Source organism: Arachis stenosperma, chromosome 7 (assembly GCF_014773155.1).
Source record: "Arachis stenosperma cultivar V10309 chromosome 7, arast.V10309.gnm1.PFL2, whole genome shotgun sequence".
In the NCBI taxonomy this organism is placed as follows: domain Eukaryota; kingdom Viridiplantae; phylum Streptophyta; class Magnoliopsida; order Fabales; family Fabaceae; genus Arachis; species Arachis stenosperma.
Window position 1 is genome coordinate 13,069,984 of NC_080383.1, and position 22,667 is coordinate 13,092,650.

Sequence of the window (22,667 nt, forward strand, 5' to 3'; positions counted from 1 at the left end):
AAACTTTTAATAAATATTACATTGAGAAATGAAAAGAACAAATATATGAAATTTATAAAATATTTCTGAAACGACAATAATTATGAAGCAAAGTATAAAAATGACACCTATTTATCTTTTTTCTTATTTTACGATTAGAAAAAATATAAATGATAGACTATTATTGATTATTCATCTGTTCCTATCTTATGATAATAATATAAAAAAATCTTTAATCATAAATTTATGAGAATCTTTTATTAAACAAAGAAGCCAAATTAAACTCATTTCTGATTAAAGGGATTTTTTTCTTAAAATAGTTTAATGATGATCTTTTAAACACCCCCAACATTTTCTCCTTTTTTAAAGATCTAGTGGCATTAGTTTTAAAGTTAAAATATATTTCAATTAAGGAATTATATTTTTAGGAATACTATTGACTATCATAAAAAGCTTATTTGTTTCATGCTACAAAAAATTAGAAATTATCTTAATATTTTCAATAATATAAATTACAAATATATTTGTTTTATAATGGCAAGTCTGTATGTTAAACGTTCAGCTAATGTTGATGTTTGTTTGCCGCCTTTATCTTAAATATTATATTTTTTGAACATAATGCTATATCCGTAGTAAATATTATTATTTTTATTAGTATTTAATCAGTAATAATTTATATTTATAAATATTTTTTAAACAAAAAATATATAATTTATATTTATAATTATTTAAATTATATATATAAATTAATATAATTTATATTTATATTTTTTTAAATTTATACATATAGATTAATAAAATTTATTTATTAAAAATAATTTAATATTTATACGGATTAAATAATAACAAAATATTAAAAATGGCTGAGCAAGAGTTTTTCGTTTTCCAATATTTCAAACCTGTGTTCTCCTTCACAAGAGAGTTTATTGAGAATTTAAAACTATTATATTCCAACATAGATATAAAACGAGTCACTGTAAAAACCTTTCAATTATAGTTCTAAAACTATATATTATCCAAAACCTATCACGGGTGCTAGCGTTGGTAAGGTATAAAATAACCCAAAAGGCTATTGTTTTGAAGAATATTAATTGAGTTTCAAACTAACACCATAAATAATTACTAAGTGATATTCTTCTTTGATTTATTTTATTATTTGGTTCTCTCCTTTCCTCATGTACCAATAAAATAAAATATTAAGTGATTAAAGATGAGCCACATGCAGTGCAAATTTTATGTTAAGCAGTCTCATTCCTTAGGAATAAATTCAAACATAATACTTCTACTTCTTAATTAGTTTTTATATTAATTTTTATGTTGATATAATTTTATCGTTTTAAATAAAAAAATTTATCATAAGAGATTATGAATTAGAATGAATTTAAAACTTTTAGTAAAGACGAAATTTATACTAATAGAAGTTGGAATTAATAGATTAATTGTATGAGATTTTAAAATTTATAAAGCTAGTAAATGATAAGTAGGATAAAATTATGTGGAAGTTTGACAAAAAAAATATTTTTTTATTAATTTTTTTGTGTAGGAAGTGTAGTTAAAAACACTTTTAAAAGATATCACTAGTTATAGTTTCATAAGAATTTTATGAAAATGTTTAGTACCACCATGAGTGAAGTTATTTATTTTGTTTATTTTGATAGGAAGAGTGAATACTAAAAAATGATTGTACTGGTTGAGAATCATAAGTCAGGATAATAACATATGTATTTTGTGTAAAAAAAATGTTAAATATATTCACCACTTATTTCTTAATTGTGAGTTTACTTGATAGATATGGTGTACATGACTATCTGATTTTGGGAGGTTATAATTTGTTCCAGACTTGCTGGAAGAACATTTTAAAAATGGGAGATTCTACTGTGTTGAAGGGTGAATAGTGCTCCTCTCTTTTATAGGTGTTGAAGCTACGTGTTAAGGTTAAAAGAGTAACACCTGGAGGAGTGAGGAGTTGAAGAAATTATTGAAGTAGTAGGATGTCACAGACTAAACTGAGTGTGGGTCCTAAAACTTCAGAATTTGTCTTTTATTATTGTTATAATTAGGACTTAATTATTCCAATAATAAAGTAATTGATTCAAATTTTTTATTTATTATCTTAATTATTTGTAATTCAATTTCTTTTAATTCAAAAAAAGGGAAAATAAAACTCAGGAAAAAACCTAATCTAAAAAGAGAGGAACTAAGAGACCTTCTCTAAAAAAAAAAAAATTACACGATCATCAGGATCAAACATATGAACTAAGATCAAAATAATTATTTAAATTAACGATTTTGCAGAAATACAGCAATCTAACACTCACAATTGAAGAACAATACCTCAACAAAAACTCTACAAATTACCAAATTAACAATAACAATAACATGAACTCAGAACATTACCATAACATTTAAAACAACTAAATCCAAGGAACAACAACAATAAAGACTTGACAGAAACTTAAATAATACAGAAAAGAACAAGAACATAAAAAAGAAATCACTTCACTAAATTATGAGACTCGAACAAACTTCTTCTGGAGATCAAATTCTGAAACATTCAACGAAGAGGGTGCTCCTATGAGGGATGAATGGCGACGGAAGCACAACAATACCGCGATGGAAGATCGGCTAAAACAGAGGCCAAATCATGGCGAAGATACAAGGAGGACTTGAGTCCTGAAGCTCAACCAAATTAAGCGACCAAGACGGAGAAGAGCACCGGAAGCACACCGAGACAGAGGGGTGGCTTTGCTCAAAACAAACGCCGAAGCTCAAACTCATGGGAATGGGTGGCGACCATACGCATTGCGACGGCGACGGGGCATTGCGACGTGCGCGGCGGCGACACTGCAGACCGTGATGGCTGGGGGCCACATACGAAGTCCTAGGTGAGGGGAGTGGAAGACCGACGGCCTTGAAGAACAAGCAACGCAACGCGATGTGACGACAGACACGACCTGGCAGTGGATGAAGATGGCTGGACCAGATTCGATGACGGCGGTAAGACGACCGCGGGTGACAGCCTGAAGAAGAAAAACGATGGAGGCTAGGATTTTTTTTTGTGAAAGACGATGTTTCTTGCTTGGCTCCTCTCTTCAGATTAGGTTTTCTTGAGTTATATTTCGGTTTATATTCTCTTTTCTTTTTTTTCGGTGACTCTCTTTTCTTTTCTATATTAAACGAAATTGAATTACAAATAATTAAAATAATGAATTAAAAAATTGAATTAATTATTTTATTACTGAAATAATTAAGTCCCAATTATAACAATAATAAAAGACAAATTATGAAATTTTGAGATCCATACTCAACTTAGTTTGTGATATCTTGACACTCCAATAACTTCTTCAACTCCTCATCTTCCACGTGTTATTCTTTCAACCTTAACACGTAGCTTTAACATCTAAAAAGAGGAGTACTCTTTAGCATAGTAGAATCTCTTTTTGAAAATTAGACAAGTATCGTTAATAGAAAAGAGGAGCATAACAAGTGTCTCATATGCTTCTTTGTAGTTATTTAAAATATCTAATTAGAAAGAAATAGGCGAATCTTTTAAAATGAAAAAGCAAGTATAAAAAAAGTTTTTCACATGTCATGATCGTTATAGAATATAGAATTGTATAAATTTTTTATGTTGCTGAAATAGTTTTTAATTTTTACTTTAGATATTGATTTTGTGATTTTATTCTACTATCGCTCTATTTCATTGTGTTGAACTTGTTTGTTATAAAGAAAAAATTTTAGATACTCAAATAGATATATATCATTCTATGTAGCAATAACAGCTTAATATTTGGTGGTTGCAATTTAATATGGTAGAGCGTGACCTAAACTAAAGCCGATGTAAAAAGAGTTTAGGAATATTCATCATACATTACATTCCAAACACTGGGACTAAATTATCCCAAATATTTTATTTGTGCATGTTTATCCTTAGCGTGTAGAATAATTTTAATTATGTTTGAAGAACGAAAATCATCCAAATAGTTAAGCGCAATGTTTGGTTCTATCCCAAAATCCAAAGGTTTTGACGTATGTAATTTTAATCAAGTTTCAAGAAAAAGAAATATCACAAATGGGGAAGATCACAAACATTGTCACATTTAACTTAAATTCATTTGCATTGAATTCAGTATTATTTTGCTCAGCAAAATAGTTTTATTTACAAATATAATAATGTTATACCTAAGTAGTGGTAGACTATTCTAGTATTCTATACACACCATTAAAATCATTTCTAACTTTTCATTTTTAATATTTTCATTTGATGTTCAATCAACAAAATCGAATAAAAAAATTACCACATTAAACTATTAAAGAAATAATATTTAATAAGTAAAAATATATTAAAAACCAAAAGGGTTACAATATTTACCATTTTCAAGTTGGTGATTTTGATACCCAACCCAGTAAATGAGAGGTTTCAGAATACCCTTTCTACGTGACTCAAGTTTTTTATTTGCTAGTATATCCTTTGAGAATCATAAATTTTAAAAGCATTCCAAAATGAGTTGATTGCAAAAGATTTGTTGAATTACTCATTAGTCCAAAATCATTGGAAAACCATAAAAAAAAAGGATATACCAAAAAATAAAGAACTTGCGACACTTTGGTAATATTTTATAACTTAGCATGTTAGATATATTTGTTTTAAGAAAAAGTCTTAGAAGTCAATATTGCACAACTAATATTACCGTCAATATTCATAATAAAAGAAATATCTAAAACGGTTAAAAATTAAAATATAAAAAATTTAATTAAAAAAATTCTAAATTCAAACTCAACAAAAGTTTATTATTTTCAATGAATTTTATATTGAATTTATTTGACAATCTATTATAGTGTTAGTCGAAATTAGCTGTTATTCATAGTATTATACTTCTTTTAATGATAAAATGCATAAATAGTGAACGGTGAGTTCATATATGAAAAAAAAAAAGTTTTTCCTTTCATTTTTTTATAAGTTCCCCTCCTTGATTTTAAAATCTTTTTCTTTATAATATTTTTTATGACATTTTCCCTTTCATAATATTACGTATGCATATATGATATATATCTTGCTATATGGTCCTCCTGAAATTGCTGAAACGGTGTTGCAATTTCCCAGCAAAGTGCCACCTTGCAAAAGCGCCATATTTCATTTTCTGTCTTTTTCTCACTTTTTCTTCTTTTGCATCGAAACCAAACATTGAAGAATCCATGTCATTCCATTTGAATATCTGATTCATCTACTTCTGTATCTCACATTTCAATTTCTTAGATCACATAATTCAAGCTATCTCTTTTTTTAAAAGTGACATATTGATATATTGAAATAAAAAAACAAAATAAGGGATGAGAATGATATCATATTACCACAATGAATTCTAGATTTGCAAGCATTCTAAAAAGGGATACTCTAATTATACGTCTAATTAGGGATTTAGGGAATTTTTTTCTCAGTTAATCACTAATTAAATAAAAAAATTAAATATTTTTTCCAGAGCAATAGAAAAAGAAAGAAAAACAAGAAAAGAAAAAAAATAAGAATAAATTTGATTAAATATTAGTTAAAAATTAAAATTAAAAAAATATCTGTACAAATAAATCTGTATCTTATAAACTCAGATAATGAGAGAGAGAGAGAGAGAGAGAGAGAGAGAGAGAGTGTGAGGTGGGGAAACATAGTGGGAAAGTACTAAACAGAATAAACATGATAAAGATCCTCCTAGGGTTTAGAACAAAGAAGAGTATCAACGATTGGAGCTTGATTCTTTTTCTGTCTTCATCGACAATTTGTCAGACGATATATTCAAAAGAGAACTCTTTAATATGTTTAAATGGATAGGCAGAATCATCGACATATATCTGGGGTGGAAGAATAAAAATGGACATATCTATCTGTTTGCATTTGTGCGGTATACTACGAAAGGAAGAGCTTTGAAAGCTGTTGCAGATATGAACAATATGGTATTAAGAGGCAAAAGACGGTTTGTTGGAGAAGCGAAATATAGAAAGGGAGCTGTGATCCAGAATACAAAGGTCTGAGAAAAGAAGGTTATCACCAGGAAGTTATTGAAGATGTTTTATATGGTATGGAGATGAGACGAGACGGAGAGAAGCAAGTCTAGAAGAGTTTGGCTAGATTGTTATGGAATTCCATTACATGCATGGTGAGGAGACATTTTTCGCAGAATTGGTGAGCAATGAGGCGAGGTGGTGGAGTGCGATAAACTGACGGAATCTTGTAATTCATTCAGTGTGAGCCGAGTGCTGATTGATATATGTGTCTTTGATATGATTAATGAGTGGATACACGTTACAATAGGTGCAAGTGGATTTGACGTCTTTGTAAGATAAGTCGGGAAAAAGGTATATCAGGAGGAATGCTTTCAGAAAAGTAAGCATGAGACAGGAGACAGGTATATGGTAGTTGGAGGAGAGATGCAACACGAAGAACACGGTCGTGTATTGAACAAGCCCGACGAACGACAGGAGGTTGATTGGGACCAGGTGGCAGTGTTGGCAATGGTGGACAATAGGAATGATGAACAAGACAAGGACAGATTGGTAAATTCATATGTAATTTTGAATGAATGGGATCATCAATTCAAATCCTAATTATGGAAACGATAATTGCACGACAATAAAGGAGAGGGATGATTCTTAGGGATCAGTTCATATTAATGACGAGGTGAATTCAGAAGGAACAATATCCCATAATTATTATGGAGGCAACAACTACCAAATTTGTACTGTTGCAAGAAACAGTTATGGGCTGGGAGGTACCAGGCCCATTAACGTGAGTAAGAGAAATGGCACTAGGGGGAGGAGTGGGCCATTCAGACTAGGGCTTCCAACGGGGTTCTCAACTGGGTAGAGTCTGACCTGGATTTCACCCTGACCCGAAATGAGAAGCAACGCCTGGTGGATGGCTCTTCAATCACGGCGCATCCATGTTTGAGTCCAGGAGAGCTTGGGACGCGGGGGAGATGGGAGGATGGCTACGGGCAGCTTGCATCGACGACGGGAAAGTGGCCGCATTGTTAACCCGACAAGGTAAGCAGATGCTGATCCTTGATGTGGCGAGAGAGGAGTCTGAACGTGTGAGGGGCGCAGGGGATGGGCTGCACCATGGAACGGAGGAGGGTTGTGGCTAGTAGCTAGCGCCAGAGGAGGTCTCACAAGAGGCAATGGTGGGGAGGCTTGCGGGAGAAGAGTTTATTGTTGGAAAAGCCAGGAACGACAAAAGGAAAGGACGGTTGTGGAGGCAGGAAAGGAACATGAACACAGATTCGAGTCAAGTACTATGGGGCTCTAGTAACTCGAAAGAGAGCTTGCGGGCAAGTGGAGATGCAAGCCAAGGCAATGCCATTGGCATTATTACAAGCCGGAATGCACCAGAGGAGGACCAACAATGTCGATAATCTTGGTTGAGATAAGGGCTTTTCTGCTTTTGTTAGTTTTTTGAAGAACCTCATAATAGTATTTGGCTAAGTTCTGAATTATTCTTGGAAGGTTTGAGCTGTGGATGTACGAATTGTTAAAAATTAAATCATTTTTGTTTCTCCAAGATGCATTGCAGGTAGTAACAAATAAGGTGGCTAAGCATTCCCATCCTTGCATTGCAGATAGTAACAAATAAGGTGGGCCAAGCATTTTTATTTTTTCTCATTTTGAATTCTCCTTGCATTACTTGTTAAAGGATCTGTGACCTGTGAACTAGCATTCACAAGGTCTATTTTGTTTGATTGCTTGGGCTGACTTTGAATGGGCTGTTTCTTCTTACTAATTTCAGTGCCCTTCCTTTTACATGTGAGGGGGGAGCCTTAGATTTTTACTGATTTGTTTTGGTGGCCCAAATTTCTGGGTATAGAATTTGGGTGCTGGTTGGATTTTTTCTTTTCCTCTTTAGTCTCTTTATTGCTATTGGCATAGTATTCTTGTTTTCCATAATAGTTGCTCTGATTTTCCTCTATGCAATCATCTGAATTAATCCCTTCTAAAGCTTGAAATCTGCTTGACTGAAATCTTTCCTTTTTTTCATATGAGAATTTTCCATCTTCGGCTTGTATCTTCTTTGATTTCTTTTTACTAACATCCAGGGACCAAACGGACTTTTTTCTTTGGGAAAGAGATTATTACCTTTTTTGTCTTTAGGATCTTGATTACTCCCATCAATCTCCTGATTTCCCTCCTTTAAGGATTCTACCCCGAAATTGTGTTCCTGCTCCATTTCTCCTTTCCATTTTCTACCTTATGGCCATACTGTTCACACTTAAAACAAATCTGGTGGAGACCTTCGTATTCAAGCTTGAAGTCTTTACCAAGAGCTAAAATATATGGAATTAATTTTTTATTCAAATTAATTTTCACACATATCCGTGCAAACTTGCCTCTAGAATGAATAGAGGTGAGTTCATCAACTTTGAGCATGGTATCCAGAGCTTTCTCAACTTTTCAGAGAAAATATTTGTTATAGAGTTCTGCCGGAAGATTAAAGATCCGAATCCAAACAACAACCTTTTGAATATTTACTTCCTGTGGTATAAATAGCGGTCTCCATCTCTGAATCAAGAGGTAGTGATCTGCAATCATCCATGACCCTTCAAACAAAACATGGGAGTAATCTTCTTGGTTAAAGAATCTGACAAGGAAGAAATTTTTTTCCAAATCTATAACTCTGACCACATCTTTCTTTGCCCATCTTTTGCTTACCCACCTCTCCATATTCTGGAGATTAAGGTTCTTTCCCAGGGGTTTGACGATCAAAGATCTCTTCCATGGATGACAACAGTTCTCATATTCTTCTAGTGACACTTCTATGCTCGGCTTTGGATTGAAGGGAGCTTTTGTTTCTGGACTACCATCAAAGGACTCCTTCTCCAACATGTATTCCTCAACGACCATATCTGCAATTTCTTTGGGATTGAGCTTGTGAAAACCATTATCAATGACCATATCACGGTATAAAACCTAGCGGATCGCTGGCTCTATTGGGCTATCCTCTAGGGCTTCCTCCTACTGTCTGGTGATTACATATTTGCTTTCGCATTTTGATTTGGAGATTCTTTCATGGTGACTTCTGCATTGATTTCCTTCATATCCTTGTGCATCTTGACCTTTTTAGTATTCCTTGCCACCAGATCCTCTTTTTTTGGTGATCTCTTTTCTAGTTCAGAGGTTTGTGTATTGGCGTCCATGAGAGAAATTTTTTCCTTTGATTTTTACTAGAATATTGTTGTTATTTGTAAAATATGAGCATTCAAACACATTGAATTCTAATTTTAATTAAATGGCCACAATCTTAATTCCCATGCCATAGTCCATAGTTACTTAAAATTTGTAATGTCTTTTATAAACTGACATTTTTTTTAATACTTTTTATATTTGAAGACTATGCTTGTATTTTCTTGTTTGATGTCTCCTTTATGAAGTAAGATATTGTAAATAAAATCTCAAAAATATCATAAAAAATATTCACTAAAAAAGAATACGATTTATGTGCATATTACACTTCAAGAAAAAAAGTGGTTAATCTCATATTTTGTTTACTAACAACAAGGTATTATATTGTATAAATAATATTATATAAAATATTGTAAAAAAAGTATAAAAAAAACTACGAAAACAAGATTTTCAAAATTTATTCTATACTTATATTTATTTATTTTATTTTATTTTGGTAAAAATAGGGGGATCAAGAACCTTGAAACAAGAAAACAAATATTATTAGCTTCTCTTAAGACATGACACCACTTTCTATAGCCTTGTTACCAAATTTTCAACTTCATTCAAAAGCGACTTGCATGAATGATTAATTAGACAACTATTTTGATGATATGAATAGCAAACCAAGAATCAGACTCTACCATAAGATGTTGAAAATTATTGGCCATAGCAATTTAAAGGCCTTTTCGAAAGCTCTGCGTGAACAATAGACTCCCTATATTACAAGAGAAACTAATCATGTATCTCTTTAAATGGTTCCAAAAAATTCCGCTACAAGCCGCACTATTAACTTGGATGAAGAGTGACCCATTAACATTCAACTTTATCATGCTTTTCAGAGGGGGGAGGGGTCCCATTTGATTAGTCAAGTTGAGTCTATCAAAACTCTAATAGGCAGAATATTGCAATTCAAAGCATCAGAATCTCTATGCTATGTGTTCTCACTAAAGTGTACACAACAGTTGGATGAATATTTTTCCTGTCAAAGATAGAGTAATTCCAATAATACCAAAGGAAGGATATCATTACTCCAAACAGCATAGCCCAATTATGATTTCCAACTAAATGTTTGATCAACTAATCACAAAGGTTAACTCTAAAGAAGTCTCAAACTATGGCTTGAGGTCGAGTACAGTGCCAAACTCATCTCACAAAAGAACAATCTCAAAGGACATATAGAATTTATTCCTCATGATCATTGCATCTCGGACAAGCAGCAGAAATAACAAAATGTCTTCTTCTCCTTTCCTGATTAGTAAGAATAGTCTTATTGGCTGCTAACCAAATAAAAAATTTAATCTTTTTTGGGCCTCTTCATTGCCAAGCCAACTTGAAGACCCAATCAAGGGGATTGTTGTAACTGTGCCTACTAGGCAAAAAGCTATATTGAGTAGGCTTAACTAGTTTTTCCATAACTCTTCTCAACCTTTTAGTAAAGATCTTATTGACCACTTTATAAGATACATTGCACAAGCTGATAGGCTTCATTTGTTTGAGAGTAGTGACATATTACACTTTTGGAATTAGGGTAATCAGAATCTCATTAATCTCTTCAACTCAATGGGGATTGGCAAAGATGTCATCAACTAATCTACACAAATCATCACCAACCATGTCCTATTTGTTCTGGTAGAAGATAGCTTGGATACTATCTTTTCCAGACGCTTTCAGACTGTCCATACTAAAAAATGACTCTTTAACCTCTTGTCCAGGAATGTTACCTCCAATAATGATTAAGTCAAATGAATTAAGCCTTGGAAACACCTCTTTGAGAACAAACGGCACCTCTAAAGATAGAGCTTTATAAAAAAAAAAAAGATAGCCATAGCCTCTAAAATCTCAGCATTTGATACTGAGTTTCCTTCTTCGTCCTGTAAGGAGACCACCTTATTCCTCCTTTTTCTTGTCACAGTGGTGCCATGGAAATATTTTATATTCCGATCACCATACTCTATCTAATTACAGTTAGATTTTTTGAGTGACAATATCTTATTCTGAGACAACAATTCTTCACATTCTTTTAACAGATTATTTTAGAGTTCTTCCAAAAAAAATTACCGCTATACTTAAGCTATTGAAAATACCTTAAAACTTTCTCAAAATTTTGCTTTTTCTTCTAAAGATATTTTCAAACACATTAGCAATCCAAGTTTTAAGGGAGTTTTAAAAATCAGCTATACATTGAGACCAAAAATCAGACATCCTCCAATTATTAGTCACCACATTATGAAAATCAGGATAGATAAGCCAAGAGGCTAATAACCTGAATAATCTTCTTCCCTTATTCAGAGGAGGCATAGTGGAGAGTCGAAGACAAAGAGGAGAATGATCAGATTTTAGCATGGGTAAATGTTTAATCTTGACATTTAAAAATCTTATCTACCAATTAGTATTGTATAAGCTCATGTCAAGCCGTTTCACCAAATTTCCTCTACGCTAAGTAAATGGCCACCTAACATAGCCCAAATTTGTAAGCCCGCAGTCAGACACACAATCTAAAAATTCAGAGCATGCACTTTGACCTCTAAGACTTAAACCACCAATTCTTTCAAAATCATGTACGAGAGCACTAAAATTTCCTATTACACACTAAAGAAGCTCCATATTATTACTGATGTTTCTGAGATTATTCGATAGACCTCTACGACTAATTTTTTGGGGATTCTGATACACCACAATAAGAACTCACGGTAGAGAGTTTCTCCCAATCAATTTCATATTAACAAACTGAGATTGGTGACCAAGAATAATAACTTTCCAGTAATCAGTATTCCAGAGGCACCTGATACCTCTTGAATGGGGGAATGGATCCTCTTATTTTTTTAATTGAGGAAGTAAAGTGAAATTTCTAACTCTTCAATGCTTTCTCTCTCATATTTTCTTTTGGTCTCACTTATAAAATTAATGGTGAAAGATCATACTCTGGCCTCTTCAATGAAGCAACCATCAAACTTTATTTTGTCAAAATTTTACAACCACGATCCCACTAAAGAAAAATAATAAAATTGGAATCATATTCTCTACATAAATCTCTAATAAGAGACGAGAACAAACTCTCCCAACACCATGACACTTCTAAATGATAATATTCATAATAAAACTAGTGATAAAAGAAAGGTAGTCACAAGAGACCAGCATCAAACCTTAGTCATGGTCTTTGCATGCACAACAGACTTGTCATATATATTCTTGCCATTCACTCAAAAAAGAACATGCTTTCTTCATAGCTTTGTCTGGCAGCCTCCTTTGATGGGTGCCTCCTCCTTATACTTTGTTATCAGCTTCTATCGCTACAATATCAGGGAAGAAATTTTTGTTTAAGAATAGAGGGTTAGTAGACACAATCTGAGAGCTCGCATCGTCCCTCGTGGCTTTCTCAACTTCAAATGCCTCCCATTGCTCACAAGTCATATGCCTCATTGTTTCTAAAATTTTATGCTCCATAGCCTCCTGTTTTGGATTCTTCGAACTCATTCTCATCATACTTTTCTTGGAAACATAGTCAACATACTAATTTGAGTGGCTAGAAGTAGCATTATCAATGTTCAGGTTGAGGATGGGCTTCTTTTCTTTGGACTTGTTGGGTTTAACTTGGCTTGGGTCCAAACTTAGAGTTATTATAATTTCTTTTGAAATTTTGGCCACTCTTTTCGGCCCAGGTCTTAGGACTTTCTTGATTATTTGATTTCGTTCTCATTAGTTTTACTATTTTTTCCTTTCACATTATTAGCATTCAACGGCCCAACATGCATGGCTTCGGAGTGAGCTTGTAATTCATGCACTATATCATTCTTTTACTGCGTATCCTCATTGTTTTCATTCATTACATCAAATCTCATTCCATTACCATTCAAATTATATCTCTCTGATACTCATTTATTTCAACTTTAAGATTAGTGTCATTTTTATCCAGTGTGAAACTTTTTCTAATTTGGCGCCTAAACATTATCCATAGTCCGAAGGGGAGAATCTTGATTGCTCTTACTTGATCCAAAACCCCTTGACTAGGGTTACCATCAATATCACTTCTGCTACTCCTTAGTTACCAACATTCTTGGCGTTAGCTTCAACCTAAACATTGTTATTTTTTAGCGCCTCCATGCATAGATTAGATCTATGGCTATATTTGCCGTAGGAAAAATAAATAAGATACAAACCTTCGTATTCTATACTGAGGATGTCCCCGAGAACCGAGATGCATGGCACAAACTTCTTCAATAAATCTAATTCAACATATATTCTAGCAAACTTACCACACGAATGAATGGAAGTAGCACGGTCAATCTTTAGCGTAGTACCAATAGTAGATCTCACTTGCCATAAAAAACGATAATTATATAATTTGATTGACAAATTAGGAATCTGTATCCAGGAAGTAATTCTCCGGACCTCATTCTCAAAGATAAAAAAGAAAGGTCTCCATCATTGCATTATCAAATAATGTTTCGCTACCATCCAAGGTTCTTCCATGAGAGCATTATTGTAGTCCTCTTCATATGAAAAGTAAATAAAAAAAATAGTCACAGTCTATATCAACAACATTTATCTTACCTTTCTTAACTTAGTTCTTCTACAAACATTGTTCCATGTATCCCAAACTAACTTTTTTTCCTAGGACTTTGACAATTAACGCAGCGTACCATGGTTTGCACCATTCATTGAATTTATCTTTGGAGATTGGAATAATAAGGCACGAATCAAAAGATTTCTCTCCCTTAGTTGGATCATCATCCTCTTTGTACAATCAATCTTCCCGATCAGAGTCGTCTTCCTCAATACTATCAAAAGGATCCGTAAGACTATTTTTGGATTTTTTTGGTATTGACAATAGTGGATTTTTATACGAAACTTTAGCCTCCATGTTTGTGATTCTACTCTCTCCAGCATTAACATTCACGTTCTGCATGTTATTTTCTTCAACAAGAATCTCTATATTATTACCTGATTTATTTAGATTTACATCTTCTTGCATCTTAACTTTCTTGGCACTCCGTTGCACAGGATCAATTCTTTGGATAGATACCCTAAAGGACCATTTATGCGTTTTTTCTTTAATCTAGTAAAATTCACACTTCCTTTATTATAGATATAAAATTATTTCAAAAATAAATTGAAACTATACGAAAAACAAATTATTTCAAAAATCATTTATACATATATAACAACATCATGTTTTCAGAAAGTATCACTTTGACCAGTTTAATAGATTAAAATATTAGTATTGTTTAATTCACTTTGACTAATTATATACATTTAATTAATTTGAGACTGATTTTTGTAACATTGTTGCTAATGATATCATATTGGTACTCTCGAATTCCTCAATTCCAAACACCAAAAATTGAGAAAAGAAAATAAAGAATGCTGCCAAACAAAACCTTGAAAAGCCGACGCAAAAAAGCGGAGGTTTAATGATGAGTTTCAAAATGTGAAAACTTTGGAAGAGGAAGAAGAAGAAGAAAGTGTTGAAGTTGAAAATGAATGTCTCTCTGATGTCACAAAACAACCACACTCTCCATTCTCATTCTCATTCTCCATAACCACAACCAACCTTCTAAATCTTCAAATCTCTCTCTCTCTCTCTCTCTCTCTCTCTCTCCAGCTATCTCTTCCAATGAAGCAGAAACCATTCCAACACACTCGAACCAAAAACAACGACAACGCCATAACTCACCCTTTTAGATGAAGATTCCCGCCAACGCCATCGCCGCCGTCATCTCCGTCTTGTTTGTCTTCTCCATAATAGCGCCATCCTCGTATGCCCTTGGCTCAGGCACCACCCTCGCTGTAACTGACGCCTCCTCCGCCACCGTCTGCGGCATTGTTGCGGCGTCACAGACCCGCCGAATCCAGTGCTACCGCCGGGGAAGTGGCGGAGCAATTATCCCCGTCTTCCCCGACGTTTCATTCTCTTCAATCTCTGGCGGCCGGAGCTACTTCTGCGCCCTCCGCTCTGGCAACTACAGCCTCCTCTGCTGGAACACCACTACCACCACCAACGCCACCACCTTCGAAAGCAAGCGACTTTACAACAATGACACTGTTCTATTCGAGAATCTCGCCGTCGGGGACTCCCAGGTTTGCGCCACGGTTGTGGGAACCGGGACGGCGTCGTGTTGGAGAACTGGTAGAAGGAAAGGTTCTGACTTTTCATCTGGGTCGGACCGGTTCGCGTCCATATCATCAGGGTCGGGTTTTTCATGTGGTATTTTGAAGGAAAGTTCTCGAATTCGGTGTTGGGGAAGTAACGCTTCCGTTGCGGATTCCATAGAGAGTGAGTTTCGAAACGTTTCAATGTTGAGCATTGTGGCTGGCGGTTCACACTTGTGTGGTTTGAATTCAACTGGGTTTTTGGTGTGTAAAGGAAGTAACAGTTTTGGGCAAATTGAGGTTCCTCATCAAGGTGTTGCTTTTGAGTATTCTGGTTTGGCTCTCGGTGATTCTCATAGTTGTGCTATTAGAAGATCCAATGGTTCTGTTTTTTGTTGGGGTGGCAACGGAATTTTCAATGATAATTTCACAAAAGGTGTGTCTTTTGAGGTTATTGTTTCTGGGTCTGATTTTATCTGTGGATTAACGACAAGAAATTTCTCTGTTTTGTGTTGGGGTCCTGGTTGGTCAAATGGTTCTGATTCTGATTCTGATGTTGTGGTTCCTTTTTTGTCTCCGATTCTTCCGGGTCCTTGTGTTCAATCTTCTTGCAGTGAGTGTGGTATCTATCCTCAATCTCAATACTTGTGTTCTGGTTTTGGTAACATTTGTAAGCCTAAGCCTTGTGGGGCTCAAGTGCCGGTGATGCCGGCTAGGCCTCCTGCGGTGGTGCCATTGCCGGCGGCGGCGCCATCTTCTCGGTCAAAGACCTTGACAACTGGGTTGTTGGCATTTGCCATAGTTGGATCAGTGGGTGCTATTGCTGGAGTTTGCACTCTGCTTTATTGCTTGTGGAATGGTGTTTGTTTAGGGAAGAAGAAAATTCATAATTCTGTTCAACCAACCATTACTAGAGGTGGCAGTTCCAATAATGGTAGGGCCGTTCAATCCAATAGCCCGCTGTCGAGATCAATGACCGTTAGGCGGCAGGGATCGAGGATAATACGGCGGCAGAGAAGTGGAACCTCGTCGGCTAAACATCCAGACAAGCCTGAGGAGTTCACCCTGGCTGATCTTAGTGCTGCCACCAATAACTTTTCACCCGAAAACAAGATTGGGGCTGGAAGCTTTGGCATTGTGTACCGAGGAAAACTCGCTGATGGACGCGAGGTGGCGATCAAGAGAGGGGAAACAGAATCAGAAACAGGTAACAAGATGAAGAAGTTTCAAGAGAAAGAGAGCGCGTTCGAGTCGGAATTAGCCTCTTTGTCACGACTACACCACAAGCATTTGGTTAGGTTAGTAGGATTCTGTGAAGAAAAAGATGAAAAGCTCTTAGTTTATGAGTACATGAAGAATGGAGCATTGTATGATCATTTGCATGGCAAGAACAATGTGGATAAGAATAGTAGTGTCTTGAATTCTTGGAGAATGAGGATCAAAATCGCATTGGACGCTTCGCGAGGGATTGAGTATCTCCATAATTATGCAGTTCCTTCGATAATTCACCGAGATATCAAGTCTTCCAATATCCTTATTGATGCCACTTGGACAGCAAGAGTATCCGATTTCGGATTGTCATTGATGAGTCCGGAACCTGATACTGATTTCCGGCCAACAAAGGCAGCCGGAACAGTCGGATACATCGATCCTGAGTACTATGGTCTAAATGTATTGACAACAAAGAGTGATGTCTATGGTCTTGGAGTGGTGTTGCTAGAACTCTTAACCGGAAAGCGAGCCATATTCAAAATCGACGAAACTTCAGGCACCCCGGTGAGCTTAGTGGACTTTGCCGTGCCTGCGATCAAGGTCGGGGAATTGGCGAAAATTTTGGACCCAAGGGTTGCGCCGCCTGAGTTGAATGAAATGGAAGCTCTGGAGCTTGTGGCCTATACTGCCATGCATTGTGTGAATTTGGAGGGAAAGGATAGACCAACAATGGCTGACATTGTGGCAAATTTGGAGCGCGCTTTATCCCTTTGTGAAAGTAGTAGCCATGGCAGCATTTCCAGTGGTACAATCTCTGTTGTATCAGACTAATATTATCATTTCCCCCCCTGATTCTTTGTCATAAGTTATATAAGTATACACATTATAGGAATTTCATCTAACATTAAGCTGTGTAGCGTAGAATTTTGTTAAACACCAACAGCTAGTGAGTTGAACAATTTTCATGTATTTACCAAACAAAAAAAAAGGCATTTAATATTTTTCATGTTGATTATGGGTCTATAAGGTCTATAAAGTACACACTAATCTTTTTCCAACAACTCTTTTTGTCATTCAACATTATGCGACAAGTCTTAACATGAGTAAATAATCATATTAAAACCCGAAAAATTCCGATCTTGACAAAAACAATAATGGGGTTCAATTCGTTAAAATCAGAATCTTTCGGATATCAAAATGGTTATTTACTCTCTAAACATTGTATTTGATCCGCATCTCAAACACAATCATCAAGGTATTCAAATATGAACCATAATTTCTTCTCATTATTTGGTTCCAAAATTGACCGATTTGATATTAGTTGGATAATCAATTGATCGAGTGGTAATCACGTCTATGTGAGGAAGAGTGTGAACAAAGATGGGCTTTTAAAGCATGAGAAGACCATGTAAGTGCACCCTCATTTTTTATGTTGCTCTTTGTTATGAGTAGTTGACCTAATCCATTGAGTCCATAATAAAGCCTTTTACTCATTTTTCATCTTTTCTAAAACATCCCCCCCCCCCCCCCCCCTCTTCCCAAAAAAAGTGTCATTGACCAGCATGATAATATGTGTGTTTTATGCTTTAAGTCTGTTGAGTCTATTTTTCATCTATTTATTGGCTGTGTGCTGTAAGTCTGTTAAGTCTATTTTTCATCTATTTATTGGCTGTGAGCTCATTTGACAGGTGTGGTGCGCTTGGCTTTTCGCTCTTAGAAGGACGTGGACTATGTCAGGTACACTAAAACAACACTTTGAGAGTTGGACGAATGCTTCACAAAGAAAGAATGAGACGAAACGGTAGTTGATTAGATTCTTTGCTGTTATTTGGGCAATTTGGCTAGAAAGGAATGGTAGAGCCTTCAATAATAAAGACTTAAGGGTGGTAGAAATTATAAACAGGTCATTTATACTCTCCAACGAGTGGATTGGTGGTGAACCTTTTGATTGTTGATAGCAATGCTGAAGATGACTAGAGAATACTTTACTTTTTGAGTTATTCGATGACGGTTTGTACTTTGAGTAGTCTTTTGTTACTTGACTTTCTGTTGCTCCATTCTATTGTGCGGAGCACTTTTTACCTAAAAAAAATCTGTTGACTTCCATGATGTGCATTAAGTCTGATCAAAGTAAAAAGAATAGAACTCCAATTGGATCTTCTTCATAAAAGAAATATTTATTTATTTATTTTTTATCAACTTAGATAGACTGACATAAGTACATAACTAACAATTCAACATTTTTTTGGGTAATAGTATATGGAATGGATGGAAGGCTCTCAAATTAAACCCATGGGCTACAGGACAGGTGGGCTATAATTTATGAAATGGGATTTGTTGGGCCCATGAGATGAGTATGTTGTATGATATTAGTGGCTGATGAGTCGAAAGCCTTAAATTTGTTTTTTTTTTTTTTTTGTTACAAAAAACCCTAAGATTATGTTTAGTTTTGAGAATAAGATAAAACAAGATATGAAAAATAAAATACAAAAGATATAAACACAAAAATTAGTATTTTTATATTTTGTTTAATCATAAACTAAAATAAATTATAAAAGTCCAATTTATTCTCATTTTTTTCAATAAAAAAATTTTAAAAAAATATAATAATAAAAAATTAATAAGAATAATAAAATAAAAAATAAAAAATAAAAAATAAATTGTGTCTTCTATTAGTATTTTTTCATTTGAACACAAAATATAATAATATACTAATTCAGTATCTCTGTACACAATATCTTTGTCTATATCTTATTTGCAAACACAATTTTGTATTTCTATGTTTTTTATCTCAGTGTCTTGTGTTAGTAGACAAAAACAGTCAAAAAAATGCTTCTTGGCCAGGCAACCAAACTTTAAAGATGTTCTTGATTTCCTGTGATGTTCTTGAAACTCGCCAAGAAGCTATGATATACATGTATGGGCAGCATGGTTTTTTTAATTCATTACAGATGTTTGACTTTTCCTTAAGAAGAACTAAATTGGAAAAGAAATCAGCTCTGGATTCATAAATTGTAATTAAATTATACTTTTAAGATAAAAAATATAAATGAAAATAATTTTTTTTAGGATAAAAAAATTGTGTTTTATTTATATATTTGTAACAAAATCAATTTTGGTATTTTATCTCAGAAATAAGAGGAAGTATAGGGAGCCAATGGAATATTTGTACAATGTGTACAATAGAGGTTTAGGGATGTCCGATTCAGTATTAGAGATATAACCATTAGTGTTATCTTTTTCCATCAGTTTAAGCTTTTGGGATGAGTGGTATCATGACATGGTATCAAGGCTCTGGATAGTATGGGTGATGTTCATTTTGTAACTTGTTACTGCCCTGCCCAGCTGGCCTGTTGACCGGCTCGACCCACGGGCAAACCAACCCGACCGGTCGGGTTGATAGGCGAAACCCATCCGAGCAAATGACCCGGAGACCTCCCCTTTACAGCTCACCTCGACAGCTGTGCAAGGAAGCTTCGACGAAGGTGGGTCTATCCTCCTAGGACCCACCCCTGACAGAGTATATATGGGGAGGGGCCCTATCCCTCCCCCAAGGTACGTCACTATATCTCTTTCTCCAATACCACCTGCTCACCTTCTGACTTGAGCGTCGGAGTGTCATTGTAGGTGGCACTCCCCTTCACCGCACGAAGAGCTCGTGAGATCGTCTGCTCGCGCATCCGACCCAGATCCCAGCTCATCCCTACCAACTCATAAGGAATCATTCCGACCCGTCTGGTATACCAACCAACTGAACATTGGCGTCGTTTGTGGGGATGGCTGACATGGATTTTATTTTGGAGCCTGCAACGGTAGACGATGGAGGCAATCCACGCAGAGAGAAAGGTGGGGGAACCTCTGGGGTTCCCCATCGCGAGCGCACCAGATCCCCCTCACGGCAGCCTGAGAGGCGACCTTTTGGAGGAACCAGTACCGATAGCGCCAGAATAATCCAAGAGCTGCGCCACAAAGCGCAGAACCTGGAACGGGAAGTGGCTGGCAGAGAGTGTCGCCAATCAACGCCAACTCAAGAGCATTCCTGATCTTCCCAAAGGAGGGAAAGAAGCCCTCGAAGAAGTCGTTCCAGGCTCACGCCGAGCCCCTGATCGGAACCAGAGAGCCAAGAGGAAAGTAGAGAAGCACCGAGAAGACGGCGAGACCTCGTGATATATACCTGATCGCGCAAGGAAGGCTCCAGGGAAGGACCAAGGAGAAACCAGTCACACAGAGAGGACAACAGAGAGAGAGCGAGGAGAAACCGACAACCGGTGATCATGGGGGAGACCCCTTTCCACCACTCGGTCCTCGAGGTCTGGCTGCCGAAGCACTTCGATAAGCCGACAGACATGAAGTACGATGGGACTCAGGATCTCCAAGAACATCTGACGGCCTTTGAGGCCATGATGAACTTGGAAGTGGTCGGTGACGAAGTAAGATGCCGCGCTTTCCCGATCATCCTAGCGGGCCCGACGATACGTTGGTTCAACGACCTCCCCCAAGGCTCTATAACGACCTTCGGGGATATCACTCGAGCCTTCCTGGCCCAGTTTACTACCAGCATTGTGAAGGCAAAGCACCCAATCAACCTCCTCGGGATAACGCAAGGAGCCGGAGAATCGACCAGAAAATACCTAGATAGGCTCAACGACGAGTGCTTGGAGATTGACGGCCTAACCGACTCGGTGGCCAGTTTATGCTTGACGAACGGGTTGCTAAATGAGGACTTCAGGAAGCATCTTACCACCAAGCCCATGTGGACGATGCAAGAAATCCAAAACGTGGCAAGAGAATATATCAACAATAAAGAAGTCAATCAGGTCGTGACAGCCAACAAGCGGCAGCCCGCCTACAACCAACCTCGGCAGCACGGTGGCGGGGAAAGGCCGAAGGAGCACTCTAAAGATGGAGTTTCGACCAAGTCCTTTAAGCCGTTTCCCCGGGTAGGGAAGTTCACCAACTACACCCCCCTTACAACCCCAATTGTTGAAGTATATCAGCAGATCACTGACAAAGGCATCCTGACGAGGCCGCGACAACTCAAGGACAGGACGAGAGAAAACAAAAGCCTCTACTGCGATTACCACAAGGGCTATGGACACAAGACCCAAGACTGCTTTGACTTGAAGGGCGCCCTTGAGCAGGCAATCCGGGAGGGGAAGTTGGCTGATTTCTCCCTCCTTATAAGGGAACCGAGGAGGTGAGACCACGACCGACCCAGTGAGGACAAGAGCCGCGTGGTGAGACAAAGACGAGAGCCCGAGGAAGATAGGGAGCATGGCCTCACTACTGTGAACATGGTGATCGGGAGAGATGTTTCTCCCAGATCAAAATCGGTTAGCAAAAAGACTATCGTTCGGCTCCACGCCACCCTCCCGAAGGGTACCGTCGATATCGTTCGGCCCAAAGATCAATGGTTTGACGATGTAGCGGAGAACCCTCCGATGGTGATCACAGCCAGGGTAGGCATCGGTCTAGTGAAGAGGATCTTGGTAGACACGGGAGCTGATTCCAACATCATGTTTCGCAATGTGTTTGACACGTTGGGCCTACGGGACACCGACTTGAGGGGCCACCAACATGGCGTGGTCGGCCTGGGCGATAACTTCATCAAGCCCGACGGAGTAGTTTCTGTACCGGTCTCTATTAGCGGAGGTCGAGGGAAGAGGTCGCTAATGGCGGAGTTCATTGTCTTGAGAGACTCCACGGCCTACAACCTCATCTTGGGGAGGAAGACTATCAACGAGTTTCGAGCAATGATTTGCACCAAACTCTTATTAATGAAGTTTGTTGCTTATGATGGGTCAGTGGAAACCATCAGGGGAGATTTGGAAACGGCGGTCACATGCGACAACGCCAGCCTCTCCCTGAAGAAAAAATCTAAAGAAGCATCTGGTGTCTTCCTCGCTGACCTGGACACTAGAATTAATGACAAACCAAGGCCAGAACCCGAGGGGGACCTTGAAAAGTTCAAGGTCGGCGACTCGGATGAAAAGTTCACCTTTATAAACAGAAATCTGCCCCATGGCTTGAAAGAACCCCTGATGTAGATGATTAGAGCTAACGGCAACCTGTTTTCCTGGATTCCGGTTGACATGCCGGGTATAGATCCCCAGTTCATGTCGCATCAACTAGCCGTGAAAGCGAAGGCAAAGCCGGTGGCCCAGAGAAGGAGGAAAATG

At 36.8% G+C, this 22,667-nt stretch overlaps 2 protein-coding genes across 2 annotated transcripts; both read left to right on the forward strand.

Moving 5' to 3' along the window:
- The first annotated feature begins 14,868 nt into the window (after positions 1-14,868).
- LOC130939408 (putative serine/threonine-protein kinase-like protein CCR3) lies at positions 14,869-18,264 on the forward strand. Its single transcript, XM_057867515.1, has 2 exons — positions 14,869-17,293; positions 18,177-18,264. Exons 1-2 carry the CDS (start codon positions 14,869-14,871, stop codon positions 18,203-18,205), a joined length of 2,454 nt encoding a protein of 817 aa, XP_057723498.1. The 3' UTR covers positions 18,206-18,264.
- A 2,498-nt stretch (positions 18,265-20,762) lies between these two features.
- On the forward strand, positions 20,763-21,689 carry LOC130939409 (uncharacterized). Its single transcript, XM_057867516.1, has one exon. The coding sequence runs from the start codon at positions 20,763-20,765 to the stop codon at positions 21,687-21,689; it is 927 nt and encodes a 308-aa protein (XP_057723499.1).
- The last annotated feature ends 978 nt before the right edge of the window (positions 21,690-22,667 follow it).